At 34.5% G+C, this 23725-nt stretch overlaps 1 protein-coding gene across 1 annotated transcript; it reads left to right on the top strand.

Moving 5' to 3' along the window:
* The first annotated feature begins 2058 nt into the window (after window positions 1-2058).
* Window positions 2059-2658, top strand: LOC122584249. Its single transcript, XM_043756463.1, has one exon. The coding sequence runs from the start codon at window positions 2059-2061 to the stop codon at window positions 2656-2658; it is 600 nt and encodes a 199-aa protein (XP_043612398.1).
* Window positions 2659-23725: the final 21067 nt, after the last annotated feature.

The raw sequence follows: 23725 nt of genomic DNA, 5'->3' as shown, positions 1-23725 counted from the left end.
AGGTCGAGTCTCAACTAAGGTTTAAGTCTAGGTACTCTCCCAACGAGGGTAAACCTAAATCCTTTAAACCTTGGCTCTGATACCAACTTGAAAGGACCAGACTCGATAAACCGAAAACATAAGAAATTTTTTTTTTTTTTATATATCCCACTGCGCGGCAGTGGATATCCTCGGCCAGAACTTGAACATGCCCCACTGCGCCGCAGTGGGTTTGACACATCTTCCACTGCGCCGCAGTAGGAAGAACCAAAATTGTTTCTGTGGGATTCCACTGCACCGCAGTGGGCAAAGTCAACCCCATTGCGCCGCAGTAGACCACCTGACAGCAACCCTAAAACTCATTTCGACCATGAACAACTTGTAACCATCAAATTTCGAACCAACAGCTGAAAGACACTTTCTAGAGATTTATAACAACTTCATAGACACATTTTAAACACAATTACAACATAGTTTGTTTCATAAATCCAAGATCAACCCTAACGGGTCATTTACCTGTTTTGGCAACAATATCGCCCAAAAGCGACCATACCAACTTCCAAAAACTTTACAACTTGAGCATTTACAGAAATATTACCGAAACATGACTCCAAAACAAAATGTACCATGAGCCAAAGGAGAGGGACAACTAGGTATCTACACCAAAAGATTGTCATCTATCCAAGGATGACCTAAATACCTTCAAGAACATCCAAAGGTTACTTCAAGCTCTAATTTAGTTTTCTTCAAATCAACAACACTAGTTCCTTCTTCCGGAACTACCTATAAGAGTGTAAACAACTAAAATATAAGCAAAGGCTTAGTGAATATACTTGCATACATTTACGAATACGAAGGAGGGCATAGTACAAGGACTTTCACATGTAACCTATGGCATCGTCATGTCACATTTACATATTCACCTTGCACACAAACAATACATATATGGATCCATATAAGCTAAACAATCATATCTATCGGGATTCTTAGGCCCTGGAGGTTCTTAGGCCTCATAAACAATGCCCCACATGGGCTTCATGCCAAATCAATTACCATGCTTGGAACATTCACATCTCATGGTAATTGACCCAACGTAAACATAAGGGATGCAAATATACTCACCTCCTCCGCAATCAAAGAGAATAACGCTAAACAACAAGCACAAGCAAGCTTCAACCTAAAAATCATGTCGTAAAATGCATAAGCTTACATTCACAGCTTGACTAGTTCAACCTAGCCATTCTCAATCACTAGCCTTTTCTAAACCCAAAACGCAACCCATTTGTCATTGAGTTACTTCCAACCTTAAGATTAGCATTAGGTAGTTCAGCCTACCATTTTCATCCATATTTCATTAACTAGCAAAACTCATATTTTCTCAAAACTCAAATTATCACCATAACCTTAAAAATTTCATAATCAAATGCATCATATAACTCAATGACAACTAGGTTAACTAAGGAATTGGGGAAAACTAACCATAATTCAATTTCTAGCAAAAACCCCCAAATTGGTTCATCCATGAACCCTAATTTTCCAAAAAGATAAAAACTAATATAAGGGAATTCAATACCTTAAGATTCAAGGAGCTAATTCAAGACTTAAATTGAAAATCCTTTTTGCCCTTTTTCTTCTTTGAAATTTTCGGCCACCACCACACAAAACCCACAAACTCTAGCTTTTCAATTTCTTGAATGAAGATTATATGATGGTGATGATTATTATGAATGTTCTTGTCCTTGAATTGAAGGATTTTAGCTTGATTTTGAAAAGAAAGAGAGGAATTGCATGAAAAAAATGATGGGGGAAGAAAGAAATAAGGTGGAAGCATGAGTCATAATCAAAAGGGGTTGGCTGGCACTTCCTGAAGATGCCACGACCCATCTCTCCAAATGTGGGTATTTACCCGCTATCCGCTAAAGTTCCAACTAAATTAACCCCATATCCAAAAATAAAATACTAGGAAATTAATTTAATGTCAAAACTATGAAAAGAGGTTAATTTCTTTTACCTTAAAATCTTGGGGTGTTACAGGTGATCACAAGGTACCTACTATTATGATTGAATGTGTTGCTTCTTATGACTTGGATTTGGCATTCGTTTTTCGGTCCCGCTGGATCGAACAACGATGTCAATGTTTTGCAGCAGTCGCCGTTGTTTCAAAACGAGCGTAATGGATCCACGCCAGACAGTTCATTTAGCGTAAATGGACATGATTACAATCGCGATTACTACCTTACCGATGGAATCTATCCTAGGTGGGCTGCGTTTGTTAAAGCTTATCCTCATCTAGTGGAACAAGATGAAAAGAAATTTAAAAGACTACAAGAGGCTGCAAGAAAGGATGTTGAGCGAGAGTTTGGTGTTCTCAAGGGAAAATGGAAGATCTTGGACCGTCCCCTCAGGCTATGGACAAAGGAGAAGATCAAAAAAGTCGTCGCTGCGTGTACTATACTATACAACATGATCATCAAAGACAACGGGCTAGCGATATCACCGGTTCATATTATGGATCCACCGGTGCCAAGAGTTTATAACCTGAAAGCAAACCGGGAGATAATGGACGAGAACGTACATCATCGGCTCCGATACGATCTCACGGCGCATGTATCGGCTTTAGACTTATCATTCCTTGACGATCCAGCGATGCAGCCACCATCAGTCACGAGTTTGATTTAGTTGTCTTCATTTTAGAAATTTAGAATTTAAATTTATGTACTTTTTAATTTATGTTTATGTAATGTTTAGTTTTAATTTTAATGAATTTTTAAGTTTTTATTTAATGTTTGATTAAATTAAATGAAAAAGAAAATTTTTTTTTGGGAGGGATGGGAAAGTCATGAATGCCATTAAAAATGTTTGGGAGGGATGGTTGAGAAAGTTGAAAAGAAAAATTGAGTTGGAGGTATTTGATTGGTGGAATTTAGGAAGGATTGGAAATTGCGAGTCATGACTCCTCTCACCCTAATAATATTGTACTCGTTAACACACAAATGAACTACAATTACGCATGTCATATTGAAACTGAAAAGAGATTGAATGTCAATCATTATTACACGTTCATACCTATGAAACATTGAAACCTCAAAAAAGCCGGGGACCACAACGATCAATCCTTTCAAAAGCCCATCCAGATCACTTTATCATAATTGAAATAAGGTAATAGATCATACATGATACATATTGTTTGAAATAAAATCATTAAAGCCCTTAAAACTTTACGGATTAAACATGATCATACATGATCAATCTTGGACACTTACTCAATGAGATCCAATCGCGAGCCTTTCTATAGATTGGGGAAAGTGGTGCAGGTTTGACGTGGCCAATCTCTGGGCAGATGAAGCCTGGTGGTGCTTTGTTACTTGATGTTTATCTAACGATTTACGAGCTATGGTGTTTTAGTTTTGGTGTAATTTGGTAACTTGTACTTTTTTTACCAGCAACCTGCTGGATCTTTAATAAAAAAAATTTATGTTGGCCTTTCTCAAAAAAAAAAAAAAAAAAACACTTAAACATTATTTTATAAATGCATAAACAAAATTTTCATCTAGAAGATGACAATATTAGGTATAGAATATATAAAGGGTAATGATCAATCCTTCTAAATGTTTAGCCTAAAAATCCTCCTAATTAATAGGATCATGACATGTGGAAAATCAAAGGGTGAGATTAGGAAAGAGTAGTGAATTACATGTATTAACAAGTGGATATATTAGGAGAATTGATTTATAACTTTAGGGGTAAAGTTATAAATAAATTTAGGGAATCCTCATCCGGATTGGTTAGAAGATTTATCATTTTTCATATATAAAATATGTTAAAATCAAATTTTGTCTTATTGAGTACTGTATATATGAGTTAATTCTAGTAATAGGATTAAACTGTTCCCATTAATCTGTTTATACGCAAAATCGATCAGCTAAGAACTATATACTTAATAAATTTAATGGATGAAATCTGATGACACGTCTCTCATGCAACATGACTAAATGATACTTACCAAATTCCAATCTAAAACCTTTAAAATAATCAAGAAGCTAGCCATATTGATATTATCCCACAAATGATCAAGGTTTGAGTGCACTCAGTGGTCAGTGCAGGAGTCAAACCAAACTTGGGGTTTCTAGTGTCAAACTGACTAGACATGGTCACAACTCACAAGTGACTTAATGATCTTATGCTGCAACAGTGCAGCGAGCTTTATGTAATTATTGAGCTTAATTAGTTTTGACTTTTGACCATTGTATCTTATCAAATTAACAAGGAAGAATATCATATATCCTTAAAACAACTTTATATGTAAAGTTGAGCACATCTTGATCTTTGGATTAAAATTAAATCAAAGGTCAAGATTCAAATATGGTTTTTGAATATTGGTTTTTGATTTTAATTCAATAGTCAAGATACCAATTTTACCAATAAAGTTGTATTTTAACTTTAAAGGATCTTAATCCAACATTTATAACAACATATTTACCCATTTAAAAACATAATATCATACATCTCCAAATTAGACACTTAAAACCCTCATATTTATCCATGTTATTATATAAATATCATTGGAACCTGTTTAAGCAAGTATATAGGCTGAAGTTTTAAAGGGTTAATCTAGCTTAGGAAGGGTTGAAAGGTTGAATAAGACTTGCCGGCGGTTTTCAACTGGTGTGAGATTAGTGAGATAATCGCACGCTACCAAGCTTATATAAGAGTGTTTGTGTGTGTTTCATCCTGCCTTGAATGAGATTCATGGCAAGGTATTTATAAGGGCCTAAGGAAGGATCTAGACCTGGTCCACAAAACCATGACGCCATGACCACAGGAGGCCATTGAACGGTGTGTCGTCTAGTGTAACAAACTCTTGTCTTCATGTAATAGTTCAACAGAGGTACGGGGAATGTCAGATAGACGTCATGATATTGACATTGCTTTAGCTTACGGATTAAACTCTGTAACCTAGAGGGTGGTAGCTTAAGTAAGTCGTAGCCTAAAGATTACGTCAACTAAATCTTTGCTGAAAGCATAGCCGTAGGTATACGTTATCAAGCCCCCCAGCCTAACACTTGTAAGCTTGTAAAGTGTTGGGCTAAGAATTCATTTACAAATCCAAAATTTGAATATCATAAAATTGGACATGGCCGAAGGGTAAATGATATGGCCGTAGGCTACAATTAAATTTGAATATCTCTAAATTAAATTCATGTGTGAGTCGTAGGTATATGCTTTCCCCCAACCTAATGCTATGTACAAATACATGGTGTTTTGGCTAAAGAGATTTTTTAGTTATGGCCTATCAAATAAATTTTGGCCGTAGGGTGTAGTATGGCCGTCGACTACATTTAAACTTGGTCGTAGCCCACTAGTTTCATCTACTAATTTATCTTGGACAGCCTATTAATATTGCTATGGTCGTAGCCCCCTACTTTCATTTACTAAAATTTATTTTGGCCGTAGCCTATTACTATTGGCTTAGGGATTGATATGGATATATTATTATATCAGGATAAGGTTTTGGATATTTCACTTGCTTTGGTTTCAAAGCTGTAGGGGTGGTGACACCTAAAGTCCGTAGGCTAATTAAACCGAATGGTCCATGATATTAATTTTAAATATTAATAGTTCATGCGAAACCTGAATATTTTGTTTTCTTTTTTCTTGAAGGGCCGTAGGCTAATAATTTTGAACACTGTGGGCCGAGGCCCAGTAAATGTGTCTCAACCTTATTGGTCATAATTTCCATAATATGTGGGGATATAAACTGACGGGTATTTATACTTTCTTCTCCCCTTAACAAAAAGAAAAGACCAAAAAAGTGAACAAAAAATTCCAGAGGAACGACTAGCGCGTGGTATAACCTGTGTCCGCGTGTGCGGCGCTTTGCCAACCTGTAGCCTCATGTCTTGTCACATCACCCCCATCTGCTCATTACTCTTATAAATAGGAGGTACGATTTATTTTACACAAATCAAAAATTTTTGTTTCTCCCATGAATCGAGAGCCGTAGGGTTCTCCTCTTTTCTTATTTATTATTATTAATTTGGATAATAATTTTTTTTTGTTCGTCTGTAGCCTATTATTGCTTGAAGTTATCGTAGGATACTCATTGGCCGTAGCCTACTTCAAGAGTTTCGATCCGTAGGCTACTTGAATATAGCAGCTCGATCCGTAGGCTACTTCTTCGATCTGTAGGCTACTTCTTCGATCCATAGGGTGCTCCATTCTTAGGCTACTAAAATTTAGCAGGTTCGTCCCATCTTTTGTTTTTAATTATGGGTGGTTGTAAGAAAGATTTAGCTCTACATACTTGTAGTATAGACAAGGAGGATATGCTCTGGTTTTTAAAAAAATATAGGTTTCCCTGTCGTAAAGGTTACATGGTCCCTAGGCCTACGGACACCATTAAGAAGGCTCCACAGGGGAAGATAGGTTTATACTTTGCCATGTTTGAGGTTGCTAACGTCCGGTTACCTTTTACACCTTTCTTTCTAAGTGTTCTCCATTATTTTGGATGTCATGTTTCGCAAATTACCCCAATGGGAGCCGCCAAGATTGCCATGTTTGAGGCTTGTTGTAGGGCTCATGATGGGGAGCCTACAGTCGAATTGTTTCGTAGATTTTATAAGTTATGTTGTTCGGGGGATTGGTTTTCTATGGAGAGGAGGTCTGAGCCTGGGTTGGATGAGTGTATTATAGATTACAAAGATTCTTTAAAAGGCTGGAAAAGTAAGTTTTTTTTATGTAGATTCGTCGATTGTGCTTCCTAGATATTTTAGGGCTCTCGAATTCAAGGTTGTTCTTGACACTAAAGGGAAAATGTCTGACCCTATTCCATATGATGGTTTTGACATGAAACTGTATAGGTCCCTATTGGCCTCCAAGGTTGTTTGGAGGACATTGCCAGAGGAGATTCTTTATCTTGCTAGATTAAGTAAGACATGGACCCATCATCCCGCCGAGCCACTGATCTGGGGCGCGGATGGGAAGGTATGGAGCCAAAAATTATTTTAGTTTGCTTTATATTAACTGATAAGTGTGTAATTTTGTAGATGTGTTGTAAGTCCACCTACACAAGATGTTAATCGAATACAAGATATAATACGAGTATAACAATAAGGACAATTATATCAAGTAACCCGACTAACAAGTAATACTAATCTAGATAAAGACTAGTTTAGATTACGATCCATATATGGATATGAACAAATAAGAACAAGTGCTTGAAACTATATAAATACTATGTATAATCAAGTATTATGGCAAAGAGTCAAGATGTATTTTTCCAAGTTTCTTCTTTTTGGATTGAATCAAAAAATATCATGATCAAAGTTATATTAAAAGATCATGTAGTTCTTTGTTACTCTTTGAATTTATTCAAAACATAAATAAATGTTAGCTAATATAAGTAAATAACAACGGTTATTTACAATGACAATTGAATTCAATATGAGGCTAATAAACTAAGGTTTATTATGCAAAAGCTACAAGTGACTACATATTCTCGTAATTTGTAATTACAATGATAAATATTGCAAAGGTGGAAATAATTATTATTGATATATCGTATTCATCAATCTCCAAATAATCTTGGAGACACAATTAAAGTTGGATAACTTTGCAAGAGCATGCAAAATCAATGATTTTTCTCCAACATCACCTCCATGAGGATTTGGAAAGAGAATATATAGCGATGAAAGACTCGTTGAAATCATGTCAACGCTTAAATATTTAACGGTGAAAGACCCGTTGGAATTATGGGAACAATTATATTTATCAAGAACATGAAGTTCTTTGATGATCTTTTTGTTGATATGCAACGAAAAATAATGGTAAAGAACTTAAAGTTCTTGTGTGATTCTTTGAAAATATTCAAAACATAAATAACTATAAGTTATTAAATAAAACTAATACATGTAGTTCATATATAATAAAGAACAAAAGGTTCTTGTGTGGTTCTTTGAACATATTCAAAGCAAAAATAACTATCGGTTGTTTGATTTTTGACATTATTTGTCATCTTAATAAACTACCTTATGTAGTTAAAAAACTCTTAATGATTCTTTGTTGGGAATCATAACTAATAATTACTGTGCAACGGGCTAACAATTTTTGATTTTGTTGGATCAAAAATCCTAATCCGAAGTTACTGATTTGTATGATGGAATATAATTTGCTAATAACATCAGTTTATTGCGCAATATGGTTATCGAAGACCATGTAATTATGTAAAATACTTGACATGAATTACCACGATGAATTAGTATACATGAATTTCATGGCTTGAAAAACAAATTTTTGATACATAAATGACAAACAAATAGATGTTTGTAATAACCCTTTTTTGAAAATAAAAGTCATAAATTGATATTCTATTGACTAAGGATTGACTATAATCATCAAGCTATGTGAAATTCATTGTTGTTGGTAATTCATACTATTGTCTATATGATCCATCTAACTCTATATAATTATGGAGAAAGCACATCAAAATTCGTGACAATGGTCATAATAAATTTATGAAAATCACAAACATGTGATTTTTTTTTAAGTCTCGCTATAATCAATTGCACGTGAAATTGCAATATTTGTAAAATATAAGCGAGCACAACTTTGCATGGATGCTCATGAATTATCAACTTGATAGAAATTTTCTAAAGCCGTCTAACGGTACTTATGGAATCCATTCACTAAAGTGAATGCAATTACATGCGATCGGAATGCTCAATATGTGTCATGATAATGGAAATTCAAATATCAAGGGGTTTCTTTTTTTAAGAACACGAGATGACACTAGCAATGATCGATCTCTATATGATCAAATGAACATGGGAAGTTCACTTATCAAAGTGTTTCTATTATGAACACGAGTTATTACAATGAGTGGCTAAAGAAATATGACTATGTATTGGCTTTAAAGACCCTGATATAATGCATTTTATATGTCGGTATTGCATTTCAAAGTGACTTACATGTTAATATTGATTGTTTTGAGGTTCCTAAAGAGCTACTTTAATAGCAAATATTATTTGATCAAAAGGAACAACAGTTAAAAGTCAATGATGCCCTCATTTTTTTATATCATCGTTGTATATGCATAATGCACTTGAATCACATATGGTCATAACTATTAATTTATGAACCATGATGTTATATTATTGTTTGGCATGACCAGTGAGACCATCCCGGATCTATATATGATACAAAAGAGAATTCGTAGATTCTTCAAAGTAATGAGTTTATAAGCTCTCAAGAAATATCAGTTATTTACCAATTGCTAGCCAAGTGGGACTCATTCCCTTTGATACAAGAGGATGTATATGGCCTATACATCTAGAAAACCATTTAGTTATTCAAAAGCGATGCATCGTCTAAATGGTCATATATCATGAAAAGCGCAACATGAAGTTTGCGTCAAAAGTGGCTTAGCTAATAAGATTGAGAGTATTCGTAAATGGTGGTGAATTTTAAAGCGCTTATTAAGCGTCTATTGTAAATTAAATGATTATGAGGGCAAAACTCTGAATTACATGTTTGGGCAAAGTCATTATACAATATGTTCTTGCATCATGCCAACAAAATAAAATAGCTCCTCCTCGTTATCTTGAATATGATATATATCCTATGACAATGCAAAAATATGTATTTCAAAAGAGGAATCTATTCAGGGGGAGGGATCAAACAATTTATATGATTATTGTGTGAGCTTACTAACATGAACATAAGGTTTATATGGTGATTGATTCACTTGAGTTTGGCAATTGACTTGCACGCTCACTAAATCAAATAAAGCCATGTACACTGATTTCAATGCTCCAATATGATCGTATCTCAAAATGATGACTTATATGAATCTATGGCACGCACACAAAAGAATATCGATTCCAAATAAAAAGCCTCAAAAATAGAAAGGAGCGATAAATGTGATGGTCATATCGAGGTGAAAAGACCCAGACATGTGTCTAAGAGAAACAATAGACATGATGGTTCATGGGGAACCGATGATATTTGAATAATGAAGAGATCTCTTACAAACATATATCATGTCAAGTATTGCATTGAATCAAAAGCATGGTATCGAAATAAGATTGATGTCGACAGCAATTATGTATTTTATATGGCGCTGAATACTATGCGTGCAAATTTGAAGAGCATATATGCTATGAGGTGCAAGAAATTGAGATACATTGGCTAAAATATAACACGATGAATAATGCTACCGAATTTTTAAAGCTTCTTATCATGCACGAATTTTTTGGGCATGAAGTCCATACATAAGAATGTGTAACATACTTTATATAAATCGGTCTTTGTGCTAAAGCGAAATGAGAAATTGATATATTGACGTATATGGCGCAATTGATGTTACAATAGATTTTCGCAAAGACCTGATGTATTTCTCCCATGGTTGATTTATTATTGGTAGATTTGAATACCGTGATATACAAATAGTTATTTGTATCTCCTTGCTATCATTAGAGCATGAAAATGGCTTAAAATTTCACATAGATATAAAAAGCTTGGAGCATGTATCATATTTCTGATGATTAACATATGTATGAATGGTTCTTATGAATAATATTGGTTTTGAGATTATGATGTCATTATATGGCCAAACAAGATATGTGTATGGCATAATTGTCCGCATGTTATATTATCAATTACGAGGCATAATATTTCAAGTTGGTCATCCAAGGGGGAGATTAATTCATATATAACTGAAGAATGGATGATCCAAATTCATAGAATCGAATCTCATGAAAAGATGGATATGATACAACATAGTGTTGTATTATCTCGAAAAATCGAGCATAAATTGAATGAGACTTTTGTCCATTTATGAAAGTATATTGACGGAAGGTCAAAGAGTTACAATATTGGTTAGGCTTACTCATTAAGCTATTATCAGTTTTCGAACCGCAAATGGGATGTTGATGTATTTTTCATTACAAATGATAGTACTACATATCCCCGATATTGCATTCGCTGGATGAAACTGAAGAAATATTTCTATACATGAGATATGAGATTATTTGATCAAAAGAATTCACTTGGAAAGATGATTGGATATGTTGATGCTAGAAGCACAGTCACGAATCATTTAGTTTTTCACAAATGATGATACTACAAGATTTCTAGGAGATCAAGCACTTATTAACAACTATATCATCTAACTATGAAGATGGTCATAGTCAAAGATCAATAATGAAGACACCCAAGAAGAATGTAGCCTCAAGACTAGCAGGTAAAATTCAACGGTCTCGTTTGAAGATAACGTGGTGTATATAGATCAAGTTCAAACCATGATAGATTCAATCTCAACATATGATCAACAAGACGGTGGCACAATCAATCTTCATCAAACATGATCAGGCAATAACTTAACAAATTATTGAGTCATTTGTATATAAGATCAACATTTGGTATTTTAAAGACTGATATTCAAATGAGGGGGAGTATTATATGCGTTGCATGTAACACCCCAACTAAGGCGGAATGATGAGATGTACAGAAAGTCGAGTATTCAAAACAAAGGATTATAAATAACATTCACCATAGTTTTATTTGATAAAAGAATTTACAAATGTACACGCATGTGAACCAATTTCCAAGTACAAATGCGTCCACCGTACTTGAATATTAAGTTCACGAAACAAATAACAAGCACATGAAGTAGTATACTACAATGATCAAGGCGGATTCCATTGCCTATCACAAGGTTTGATCTTTGACTCCAAAGGGCAATGCAAATATTCATGAAGCATATAAATCCTCAATGCTTAAGCTTATTTCCTGAAAAGCATGAAGAAAAAGTGTCAACTACGAAAACGTAGTTGGTGAGTGCATAGGTTTTTATATAAATCTTGTACATCACCGTTTTAATACTTAGAAAAACTGATTACTATTACATTTCGAAATATCCAAACCATATGATCGACAAAGTTTTCATATCATGTTATCAAATTTCCAAATACCATAATGTCATATCAAGACTTGGAGAATCTATAGTAAACTTTCAGGTTCTCATTTGTCAAATCATCATGAGAGAAAAAGTATATAAATTGATTAATCGTATATCACACCAAAATCATTCGGTTACCAAAATTATTTCAATATCACCAATTTCAACGTCTTTCAAGATATCACATGAGGGACGATACCCAATCCGTATGTCCAAACAATTTCCAATTATCAACAGTATTAATATCCCTTTCACTTAGCCACAAGGGCATAATTCAATATCAAATTTCATTTAGCCACAAAGGCATAATTTACATAATTTTGATGAGTAAATGCTTGAGCCACTACTACTACCATTTTATTCAAGTCCGATTACAATCCAATAATTCAATTCATAGCACAAGCTGTCAATCAAGTGCCGTAATAATAATTACAATATTGATAATGGGTCGTGCCATGGAGACGCCCGATTATCTTAAGGTAGTTAGAACACCCGGGGGCCAGACTAGAAGTGGAGGTTGTCACGAAGGCAACCAACCTTCCAACGGTACGCTTTGGGTGGGCGGACGAAACCTAGTTGCGCAACTAACTAACTACAGGCCTCCACTTTCGGAGTAAATAGTAGTGTACCGAACGCCGCGGTTTGACAGAACTCAAGCTCATCACATAAATCCTTTATTATCATTTCATACTCATATATCAAGAATCATTTCATATAACAAACTCTCTTTCAAGAAACATTGCATATATAGAAAGTAGTTTCATTTATCATGCTTTTCACCCCGAAAGTAAAACACATAAAAGAGTTTGAAAGGGGGCTATGACTCACCTTGGTATGCCGCATATTATACTCATCTATGCAAAATGAGTACTTCCCATCTATAGCTTCCTTGACCATATATCCATTATGTTCCTCCATCATTTTTCAAGCCAAGACTATCCCTACGATAGGACTAATATACGTAAGTTCCTATCTTAAGCTATCACTTAGAAATGCCATTTTCATTATGTTACTATCAATTGTGGGGTCCAAGTATATTGGTAACACTCGCATCGTTTTGGTTGTAGAGATTGATGGTGTAAGGGTTACTTTCATTACATGTGTAGTTATAATTTGTTAGATTTTTGGTAACTTGGCGTCATTTGTGGTTTCACTTGGCATCTTAGGTTATCATGTAGAAATATCATATTAAGCTATGTTATCCTTATTCATCATTTGTTGTGTAACCGATTTTAGCGCGAATTAGCATTTGTGATATCAGTATATAACTTGGTTAGCATAATTACTTATTCCTATCTCACTTAATTATCTTTGTTTTATTTTTATTACACTTATCTCATGAAATTCGTTTAAGTGTTATGGGCCATTTAAATGTTTTGGGCTTACATTAGTTATTGGGCTTTACCTTATTTGGGTTAGGTGCATAATGGGTCATAGTGGTTATTGGGCTATAAGGCTTATTGGGCCAAGTGGGCCTACTGATTTGTGTTCCTTTTGGGTTCATTATTTGGGCCGGGTTAGCCCATTATGGTTCTTAGTTCATTACATAGCCCATTATGCCATTTATAAGATTACTTACAAATTTTCTGTTTTATACTTTATTTTTTAGAAATGTTAGCTACTATTTTGGGGTCAAGACGAATTATTTGGACCTTCATGATTTTTACACAGTGACTTATATGTATCTAGTATTTTTGTGAATTTTTGGTGAATTTTTAGATGATGTTTGGTGTCCTTAAAAATTATCCAAACACGAACTGTCCCGAATGGGCACTGCTTGCGACATCAGAAGTTTTATAAAAGTTTTTGATGTTCTGATTGTTAGAAAAATCCCATGATTTTATTTTAAGTTCACAACGCATTGGAATTACTTTCCACCAAGTATGACTTCCTGGGACTTTATGGATTAGGAGTTAAAAATTGTTAAAGTTTATAACATATTCATACAAAATTTCAGTTTTGACCAGTTTCAGTAGAAAAATCATATCTTTCGTTTGATTTAGTATTTTTGAGTAATTCCAGTTGGAGGTTAATCTTAACTCATTTGTCTACAACTTTTATTTTGATAGTTTTTCTTGAAAATGTTCTCAAATGTTCAGTTTACCCGTTCTAAGACAGGAGATCAATTCTGTCAGAAAGTTTATTGGTTATATCAACTCACCAATGGTTTTGTTTGCTTGCTTTAACCTCTAGATTCCCACTAACAAAATTATTACTTTATTGTGTATCTCTTAACATCAAATATGCAGATTTCAATCAATTTCAAGTTCATCCAATCATCAAGTCCCATATCAAAATCAAATTAAACTAGTGCAAATCTAAGCATGCATGTAATCATCTCATCATATTAACAATAAATCTTTATCCATCTTCAATTCAACAACTTAAAAACATATTTTTATGAAAAAATCCAGAAATATATTCATCAAAATATATAAAAATATGACCATATTTCAAAGGAAAAATCACTTTAAAAGTTATTTAATCTATAACAACACTTTTGGGTCTTAAACTTGTTGAATCCTTGAATCTTTCTTCTAGATTTCGACATGCATGAGCATGAGGAAGAAGATTCTATCAACTTGCCTTCATCAAGTGTATTTTCAAGAGGAAAATCAAAGAAAAACATGGTCTTTGATAAAGATCTTTTAGTATATACAAAAACAAGATAGATTAAACTAAGAGATGAAGATTTGTACCCTTGATGAACTCGGATTTGAAAGTGATTTTGGGCAGAAATTTCGTGGCCCTATGAGCTCTAAACAACCCTTATTCCAAGCTTGAAATAACCCTTAAAACTATCTTGAATCAACCCTTGTTTAATCCTTTAAAAACCCTTATTATTACTATAACTTTAGATTGATTTCTCTTGCCTTTTTCTTTGTTATTGGAGCTGAAAATTTGAAGAAGAGAATGGAGGAAGAGTGCAGAAAATTTGAGAGAGAGAAAGATATTGTGTGTGTTGGTGAGAGTGAAAAGGATGGTGGAGTGTGAAGGATGGTGTGAAGTGTTGTAGTAACCAAAGGTGTCTTGGGAGTGTAAGGATGAAACATCTAGTTATATTTTGATTGGGTGAAGTGTATGGGGAGGAGGGGGCTGGTTTTAGGGTGGTGTTTTTAGGAGGGATTTTGAATTTTTGGAGTGTATTTTAAGTGTGTATGTATTTGTATAACATGTATGTAAGTATGGATGCATGTATGGACATTTAAATTAACTAGGTAGAAGACTTTTAAGATATATTTTGTGTTCATATGTGTGTATATATATATATCCGTGTATGTGTATATACATTTTATATCTTGGATTTGTTACTTAACTCTTTAGTTATAATCTTGCATTTTTATTAGACAAACATATATTTACTTATTATTATTCCACTCTTTTGCATGAATAAGATTTATAAAAAATTTTTTTGAGATGGTCATTATATTTTTGTGCTCATATGTACTTTAATTAACTTGGTGTTTGAACTGTTGGATATCCATAAGAAATTTTTGGGTTGTTATCTCATCTTCTGAGTCTTGCATAGTTATTCTTATGATTTAACTCCTTGAAATTAAATTTTTGGTTCGTTAACATTTCATGAAGTTCAATTAGAACTAATTATACTATGAGATTTTCTTGGATGCCTATAGTTTTTGTTTATGGCATTTCTAAGGTAACTCGTCATCTATGTTATTTCATCGAACTAGAGGGCAATTATCACTATGCCTTCAATATCTAGAAGGTTAATTCTCTTAATAAACCTTTAAGGATAGATACCTAGATAAATATAAGTAAGTTGTCCTAGTCGGAAATTGAGGGTTGTTACATCATTACCTCCTTAACAAGAACTTCGTCCTCGAAGTTTGATCGTTCCCACGGTAGTAAAGAAAATGAATAGATTGACAACAAGGATAGCTTCATTGAGACGTACAGGATGTGAGAGTTCACGTATAGGTTTCATCGTGATCTTTTTAGTTACTTACAAGCTTTTGATCTTCGTAGTTGGGGGCATCCCTTGCTTGGTGCCCTAAATTTCTCGTGGTTAGAACTTCGAAAAGTTACAAATGTCGTTTACTTCATGAGACAACTAAAGATTTATCGTATGTAATCGTTGTGGGCTGTCAATCTCGCCTAGATCAATACTAAATAATGGGATGATGATAAGATCGCCAATACAGAGGTGTAAAATGAGCAAACGGTTCGTAACGTAAATTACAATAAAAATAATAAGAAACTTTCGAATATCAGTCATTGGTGGCTACTCACTTCCATTGTCACGTTGTGTACTTTTTTTTTCTTTCCCAATTAAAGAATTGTTTCAATGGCTCTCGCCTATTATCCCTGTTCTTGGGTTTGACGTTTGACGCACTTGCCTCTCTTTGACAACATTAACCTCGTTTGTGACCAAGCATTTGTTAAGGGATTACCCTCTTAACAAGAGTGATACAATTCCGTTATGCCGAGTTCTACTAAATTTGTAAAGGTACGTCTTCGTAGTACCTCATTTTAGAGTTTTTCAGTGTCGACTTTGTTGTTTTACGACATACAAGGGGATTACGATTCAGCCATGGATAGTTCTATTTTACTCCTCATACTCGCCTTTGTCCTTGTTTTCGAATGTCACCTTTTTCGTTATTCGTAAAGTCGCATCGTAACTCATTTTTATCTTGCTCTTGCTGATATTGGCTCGCAAATCGTTGTATGGAACCTTTAATTATTCCTTTTTATGTAGAGGTGTTACCCCTTTATGATATATTTTCGGCTAACTCCTTTTCAGCATTACACATATAACCTCTTCCATTTCTCTTCTATTCCTATGCATTCCTTGCGATAGAGTTTACACAATCCTTATACTCACAAATAATCATATCACATCCTCACCGTCTTGGCAAGACTAACACTTCAAGCCCTCATTAGTATGGGTTCCTTCTTAAGGACAATTCGTATTTGGGTCCTTTCAGGCCTCCACAAAACTTCCAATGACCTTGCTCTTCTAAAGTCTCAAATCTATTTTCAGCTTTCTATAACATAATGTTATTAGCAATTGCGGTATAAGATAGTTTAGAGGAAACAACGTTACTTAGTCTTTTCCTCAACCATGCGGTTCCCTCCATTTTTTTTTTCGTTTTCTCATGGGTCACCATACTCCTTACCATTTCGTCACTCAAATCCATCTCTAATTAGAGTAATCGTCACCTCGAATAACACACCAGCAGTCACTTGTCCATTAAGTTATTTTAGGGGTACTTGTGAGATCATAGTGATAGGGATCCTTGAATCCGAACTCATCACAGATATATGTTATCATTATCACGCTTTCGTTCCAGTGTTCCGTAAATAGCTCCTCCCGGAGTTTTGTAGTTTCTTGAAAGTTAATTCAACGACCAACTTCCTTGATCGTTGTGGTGGTACGTGCCTTGACTTCTAACGTTGTATTCCTTATTTGCTTTCACTATTAACTTAGTGATCCCATATTGTTTTCCTTGTTCTCTTTTCTTAGGCGCACTACTCCTTAGATCGATCGTCCTTGACGACCCACCATGTGTTGCAAAATATTTCTTACCCAAATTCATCTTATTTCTACTTACCTCCCTACGGTTCGTTGATCATGAAGAAGTGGCCATCACAACTCGTCGTTCTTTCTCTTGGCTTAGTTGATATGTTATACTAATAGTTTGTCTTTCGATGAAGGTTTTCCAATAGGTATCTAAAGTATATTGCATGGAGCGCCATAAAGATGAACACCGTCGGAACTACATCTCGTAGATAACGTCAATACCTTCACTTTATCGCTTGATTTAATCTCCTTCCTTTACTTTACTGTCTACTTCATGTCTCTTTCAATGACGTTAGTGAATAACTCTTCTTGAATGATAGAGTAAAACCTTGTGTTTCATACCCCTTGTTCGAGTATCTTCCTTGTTGCGATTACCCCCTTAACATTTTTCTTCTAGAAAAATGTAAGGGATTTCGTGCTTTTCGTATCATTTCGCTTTCTCTTCTAAACAAGCTCATTAGCCACCTTCTTAACTAGGTTCCTTGAATCACCTTGATTTCTTACGTGGCAGTTTTCAATCCGCCCAATCTTCTTATCATCCCCGGCGACTTTCAATTCGCCAGATTTCCTAATTCTACTTGTAACTATTCTTGTCCTTCGGAGAAGTTCCTAAATCATTATTCATTTATCTTCAAATCACGGGGTCACATTATCCTTTTATTACTTCTTATCCTCCTTAATTACATCTTCACTCCAAAGGTAACTTTGGAATTTCTTCTAGTTTACTCTGAGGCTCCACTTTTACACGGATAGAAGGACCTTTAGTTCCTTCACCAAATTTGAGGCCTCGACTCAATTGCCTCTATACCCGCTCACATGTAGACCATATCCAAGGCATCGCTTTCATTCAGTATACCAGTCTATAGTATCTTCTATACTATACTTCTTCAACTCCCTAGTTTTCTGAACTTCCTTGCATCGAGTGAATCCTTCTCTTATCATCATTGTGAGTGTGTGGTGTTACTTGTTTGATCTCACCACTTTTAGGTGTTATGTCGAGTCATCCGTAAGTTGAGGGAATCGTAAATCTTTGGATAAGAAGAGCAATGCTTTCATCGTGTTTGGTCCTCAAGATTTTCGAAATTCACTTGGCTATTTCCAATGTGGAGGTGAGGGGTAAGAGTTCATAGTGAGAACAAGACGTCAACCCAGATTAATATCTTTAGGTGAGTTAAACGGAATGCTTCAACGTCGCTTGTGAAAATTTGCTTCTTTGTACTTTGATTGACATACAACATATCTTCCATGGCCTACGTTATGTTTATGGTCCAATAGCATCTTCTATGCTATATAATTATCCCAAGCATTTTGCTTTTGGACAATTGATGACTAAACGTCATTCGCACCTCTTGATGTCGCAGCGAGAGTAGGGTATCACTTACTCGATTTTGCTATTTTTGAGTGTTGGGTAAGTGAGTTGTATGTTGTTAGGTTATTAACTTTTGAAGGGAAGCGGTGGTGATCAATACTTTGAATTATCAAGAATGTCAAGGATATAGAATTTGGTTTCGAATGAATGAAATAACGATATAGAAACAAAAGATTCATTAAGACTCGAATCAGACTCTTTGCGCGAGTTAAAGAAATCACTTCTATGTGTTATGTTGCCCATTGGACTCCAACTTTCTATGACGTCAACATATGCCGCACCGACTTAGATAGTGTAGATAGATGTTCGTGTATACGTGTTAAAATAGAAATATTGCACCAAATTTCGAGGCTACATTCCTCACAGTTTGTCATCTAGAATGTATGGGTACATGTTTGACCGGTGACGTTGTATCGTGATAAGGCCTTAGTGCCGCTCACCATTTGTAAATCTCCGACTTAGTTTGACATTCCCCATATGTTTTGCGCCATCTCAGATCGCATAAAAAGTTTATGCGTAGATATCTTCAAGTCGCGTCATATCTTGGGACTATAATCCTTAGAGTATATCGTCAAACGCTCGTGAGAGGATGCTTTATAGGTGATATTGCGTCGTCGTATGTAAATAATGAATAGCGGTGTCATAAGAAAAGGATATTGAATAGTTTCAAAAAGCATGAGTGAATGAATATCGGAGGGGTACTTAATGACAACTTTCATACTTAAAAATTTCTAGTTTATAATGAATTTCCCCAGGGCAATAACTAGTTCTCAAGCGATCGAATCTCAACATACACTATCTATCTTGATAGTAAGGACTAACTATATTATCGTCATATCAAGCGATTACTAGTTCTCAATAGTCACATCTTAGAGCATCATAACTATCTCATAATTAGGCACAACTATATAGTCATTACATCATCTACGCACTAGCCCTTATATAGCTCAACCTTAGGGTGCAATAAGTATGTCAATAGTAAGGCATGACTACATAATCATCGCAATATTCACACACTAATTTCAATAGCTCAAACTTAGAGAGTAAGGGCTCTTATATCCATATTTCAAATAGTCCAAACTTAGAGAGTAAAAGCTCTTATATCCATATCGGCTATAGAATTTCATATTACTTGTCATACCTATATCCCCTTTCAGTTCATTCTTAAATAATCAGTCTCATCACCCAGTAACTTAAACAAGTCATATTCGAAGTAAATTCATGCTTCATGATAATCACATTATTTTATAGTGCATATGCTACTTAAAGTTCGACATCATAATTCATAAATCTTTTACGCATGCATTTCTCACAAAATTTTCACATTGCACCTTTAAACTTTCACATAGACAATACAAGCTTTCACATTGCACATTACAACTTTCACATTGTACCTTATAACTTTCATATTGCAATCAAATCAATCATGCCCAAGTTTGCACGTTATAGCATAGAGTAGCATGTATCAACAAATATATTTCAATCTTAGATTCGTTTCACTTCTAATGTGCAAGGAGAGGAATCCTACCAAGCTAGCATAATCCTCAACTAAAGCAAGTCTCGAATCCTATATGTGCTTAGGCGAATGTCTAAATGCAACACGTACGCTCATAAAAACGGATTTAATAAAGATCTCTCTTTTTTTTTTGAAAAGGAATCCTTTTGAACATAAGTCCAAGTGGTCGTTTGAGTTTTACATGGTTCTCTCATAATTAAACATAGATTCATGACTCTATGTTTAATTAGGGTCCTACCATGTAAAGCTCAAACTAATCCACTTAACCTCATGCTCGACTCGACTATAAAAATCGTTTTGAAAAGTGGCTATAGTTTTGAAATTCCCGTAGGAACCCCAATGTTCTCTATAACCTTGGCTCTTGATACCATTTTCTGTAACACCCCAACTAAGGCGGAATGATGAGATGTACAGAAAGTCGAGTATTCAAAACAAAGGATTATAAATAACATTCACCATAGTTTTATTTGATAAAAGAATTTACAAATGTACACGCATGTGAACCAATTTCCAAGTACAAATGCGTCCACCGTACTTGAATATTAAGTTCACGAAACAAATAACAAGCACATGAAGTAGTATACTACAATGATCAAGGCGGATTCCATTGCCTATCACAAGGTTTGATCTTTGACTCCAAAGGGCAATGCAAATATTCATGAAGCATATAAATCCTCAATGCTTAAGCTTATTTCCTGAAAAGCATGAAGAAAAAGTGTCAACTACGAAAACGTAGTTGGTGAGTGCATAGGTTTTTATATAAATCTTGTACATCACCGTTTTAATACTTAGAAAAACTGATTACTATTACATTTCGAAATATCCAAACCATATGATCGACAAAGTTTTCATATCATGTTATCAAGTTTCCAAATACCATAATGTCATATCAAGACTTGGAGAATCTATAGTAAACTTTCAGGTTCTCATTTGTCAAATCATCATGAGAGAAAAAGTATATAAATTGATTAATCGTATATCACACCAAAATCATTTGGTTACCAAAATCATTTCAATATCACCAATTTCAACGTCTTTCAAGATATCACATGAGGGACGATACCCAATCCGTATGTCCAAACAATTTCCAATTATCAACAATATTAATATCCCTTTCACTTAGCCACAAGGGCATAATTCAATATCAAATTTCATTTAGCCACAAAGGCATAATTTACATAATTTTGATGAGTAAATGCTTGAGCCACTACTACTACCATTTTATTCAAGTCCGATTACAATCCAATAATTCAATTCATAGCACAAGCTGTCAATCAAGTGCCGTAATAATAATTACAATATTGATAATGGGTCCTGCCATGGAGACGCCCGATTATCTTAAGGTAGTTAGAACACCCGGGGCCAGACTAGAAGTGGAGGTTGTCACGAAGGCAACCAACCTTCCAACGGTACGCTTTGGGTGGGCGGACGAAACCTAGTTGCGCAACTAACTAACTACAGGCCTCCACTTTCGGAGTAAATAGTAGTGTACCGAACGCCGCGGTTTGACAGAACTCAAGCTCATCACATAAATCCTTTATTATCATTTCATACTCATATATCAAGAATCATTTCATATAACAAACTCTCTTTCAAGAAACATTGCATATATAGAAAGTAGTTTCATTTATCATGCTTTTCACCCCGAAAGTAAAACACATAAAAGAGTTTGAAAGGGGGCTATGACTCACCTTGGTATGCCGCATATTATACTCATCTATGCAAAATGAGTACTTCCCATCTATAGCTTCCTTGACCATATATCCATTATGTTCCTCCATCATTTTTCAAGCCAAGACTATCCCTACGATAGGACTAATATACGTAAGTTCCTATCTTAAGCCATCACTTAGAAATGTCATTTTCATTATGTTACTATCAATTGTGGGGTCCAAGTATATTGGTAACACTCGCATCGTTTTGGTTGTAGAGATTGATGGTGTAAGGGTTACTTTCATTACATGTGTAGTTATAATTTGTTAGATTTTTGGTAACTTGGCGTCATTTGTGGTTTCACTTGGCATCTTAGGTTATCATGTAGAAATATCATATTAAGCTATGTTATCCTTATTCATCATTTGTTGTGTAACCGATTTTAGCGCGAATTAGCATTTGTGATATCAGTATATAACTTGGTGAGCATAATTACTTATTCCTATCTCACTTAATTATCTTTGTTTTATTTTTATTACACTTATCTCATGAAATTCGTTTAAGTGTTATGGGCCATTTAAATCTTTGGGCTTACATTAGTTATTGGGCTTTACCTTATTTGGGTTAGGTGCATAATGGGTCATAGTGGTTATTGGGCTATAAGGCTTATTGGGCCAAGTGGGCCTACTGATTTGTGTTCCTTTTGGGTTCATTATTTGGGCCGGGTTAGCCCATTATGGTTCTTAGTTCATTACATAGCCCATTATGCCATTTATAAGATTACTTACAAATTTTCTGTTTTATACTTTATTTTTTAGAAATGTTAGCTACTATTTTGGGGTCAAGACGAATTATTTGGACCTTCATGATTTTTACACAGTGACTTATATGTATCTAGTATTTTTGTGAATTTTTGGTGAATTTTTAGATGATGTTTGGTGTCCTTAAAAATTATCCAAACACGAACTGTCCCGAATGGGCACTGCTTGCGACATCAGAAGTTTTATAAAAGTTCTTGATGTTCTCATTGTTAGAAAAATCCCATGATTTTATTTTAAGTTCAAAACACATTGAAATTACTTTCCACCAAGTATGAATTCCTAGAACTTTATGGATTAGGAGATAAAAATTGTTAAAGTTTATAAAATATTCATACAAAATTACAGTTTTGACCAGTTTCAGTAGAAAATTATATCTTTCGTTTGGTTCAGTATTTTTGAGTAATTCCAGTTGGAGGTTAATCTTAACTCATTTGTCTACAACTTTTATTTTGATAGTCGTTCTTGAAAATGCTCTCACATGCCCAGTTTTCCCGTTCAAAGACAGAAGATGGATTCTGTCAGCTTACTTTGTTTGCCCAATGCATGCCTTTACTTTATGGCTTCACCCAATACTTATTTTGGCAAACCCAATACATTTTGTTCATCCTAATTCATCTCTTCATCTTTCATTAGTGTTTTCTCCATATTTTATTTCATATTTTATGGACAAATCATGTGATGAAGATGATGAATTTATATTTGTGTTCTTGTGATTTCGATTAGTGACTTTTATGCATTGTTTGGTCTTGAATTCTTATAAAATCCTTATTTCTTGTACTAACTTCATAAATCCCAGATTATTAACATGTATTTTAACATCAAACTATATATGAAATCATCAATTAAAGACCCATCTCAAATTTCAAATCAAAACAACTTAAACTAGTGC

The sequence above is a fragment of the Erigeron canadensis genome, unplaced genomic scaffold (assembly GCF_010389155.1).
Source record: "Erigeron canadensis isolate Cc75 unplaced genomic scaffold, C_canadensis_v1 Conyza_canadensis_unscaffolded:163, whole genome shotgun sequence".
In the NCBI taxonomy this organism is placed as follows: Eukaryota; Viridiplantae; Streptophyta; class Magnoliopsida; order Asterales; family Asteraceae; genus Erigeron; species Erigeron canadensis.
Note: the sequence above shows the minus strand (reverse complement) of the source record. Positions and strands in the feature narration are given on the sequence as shown.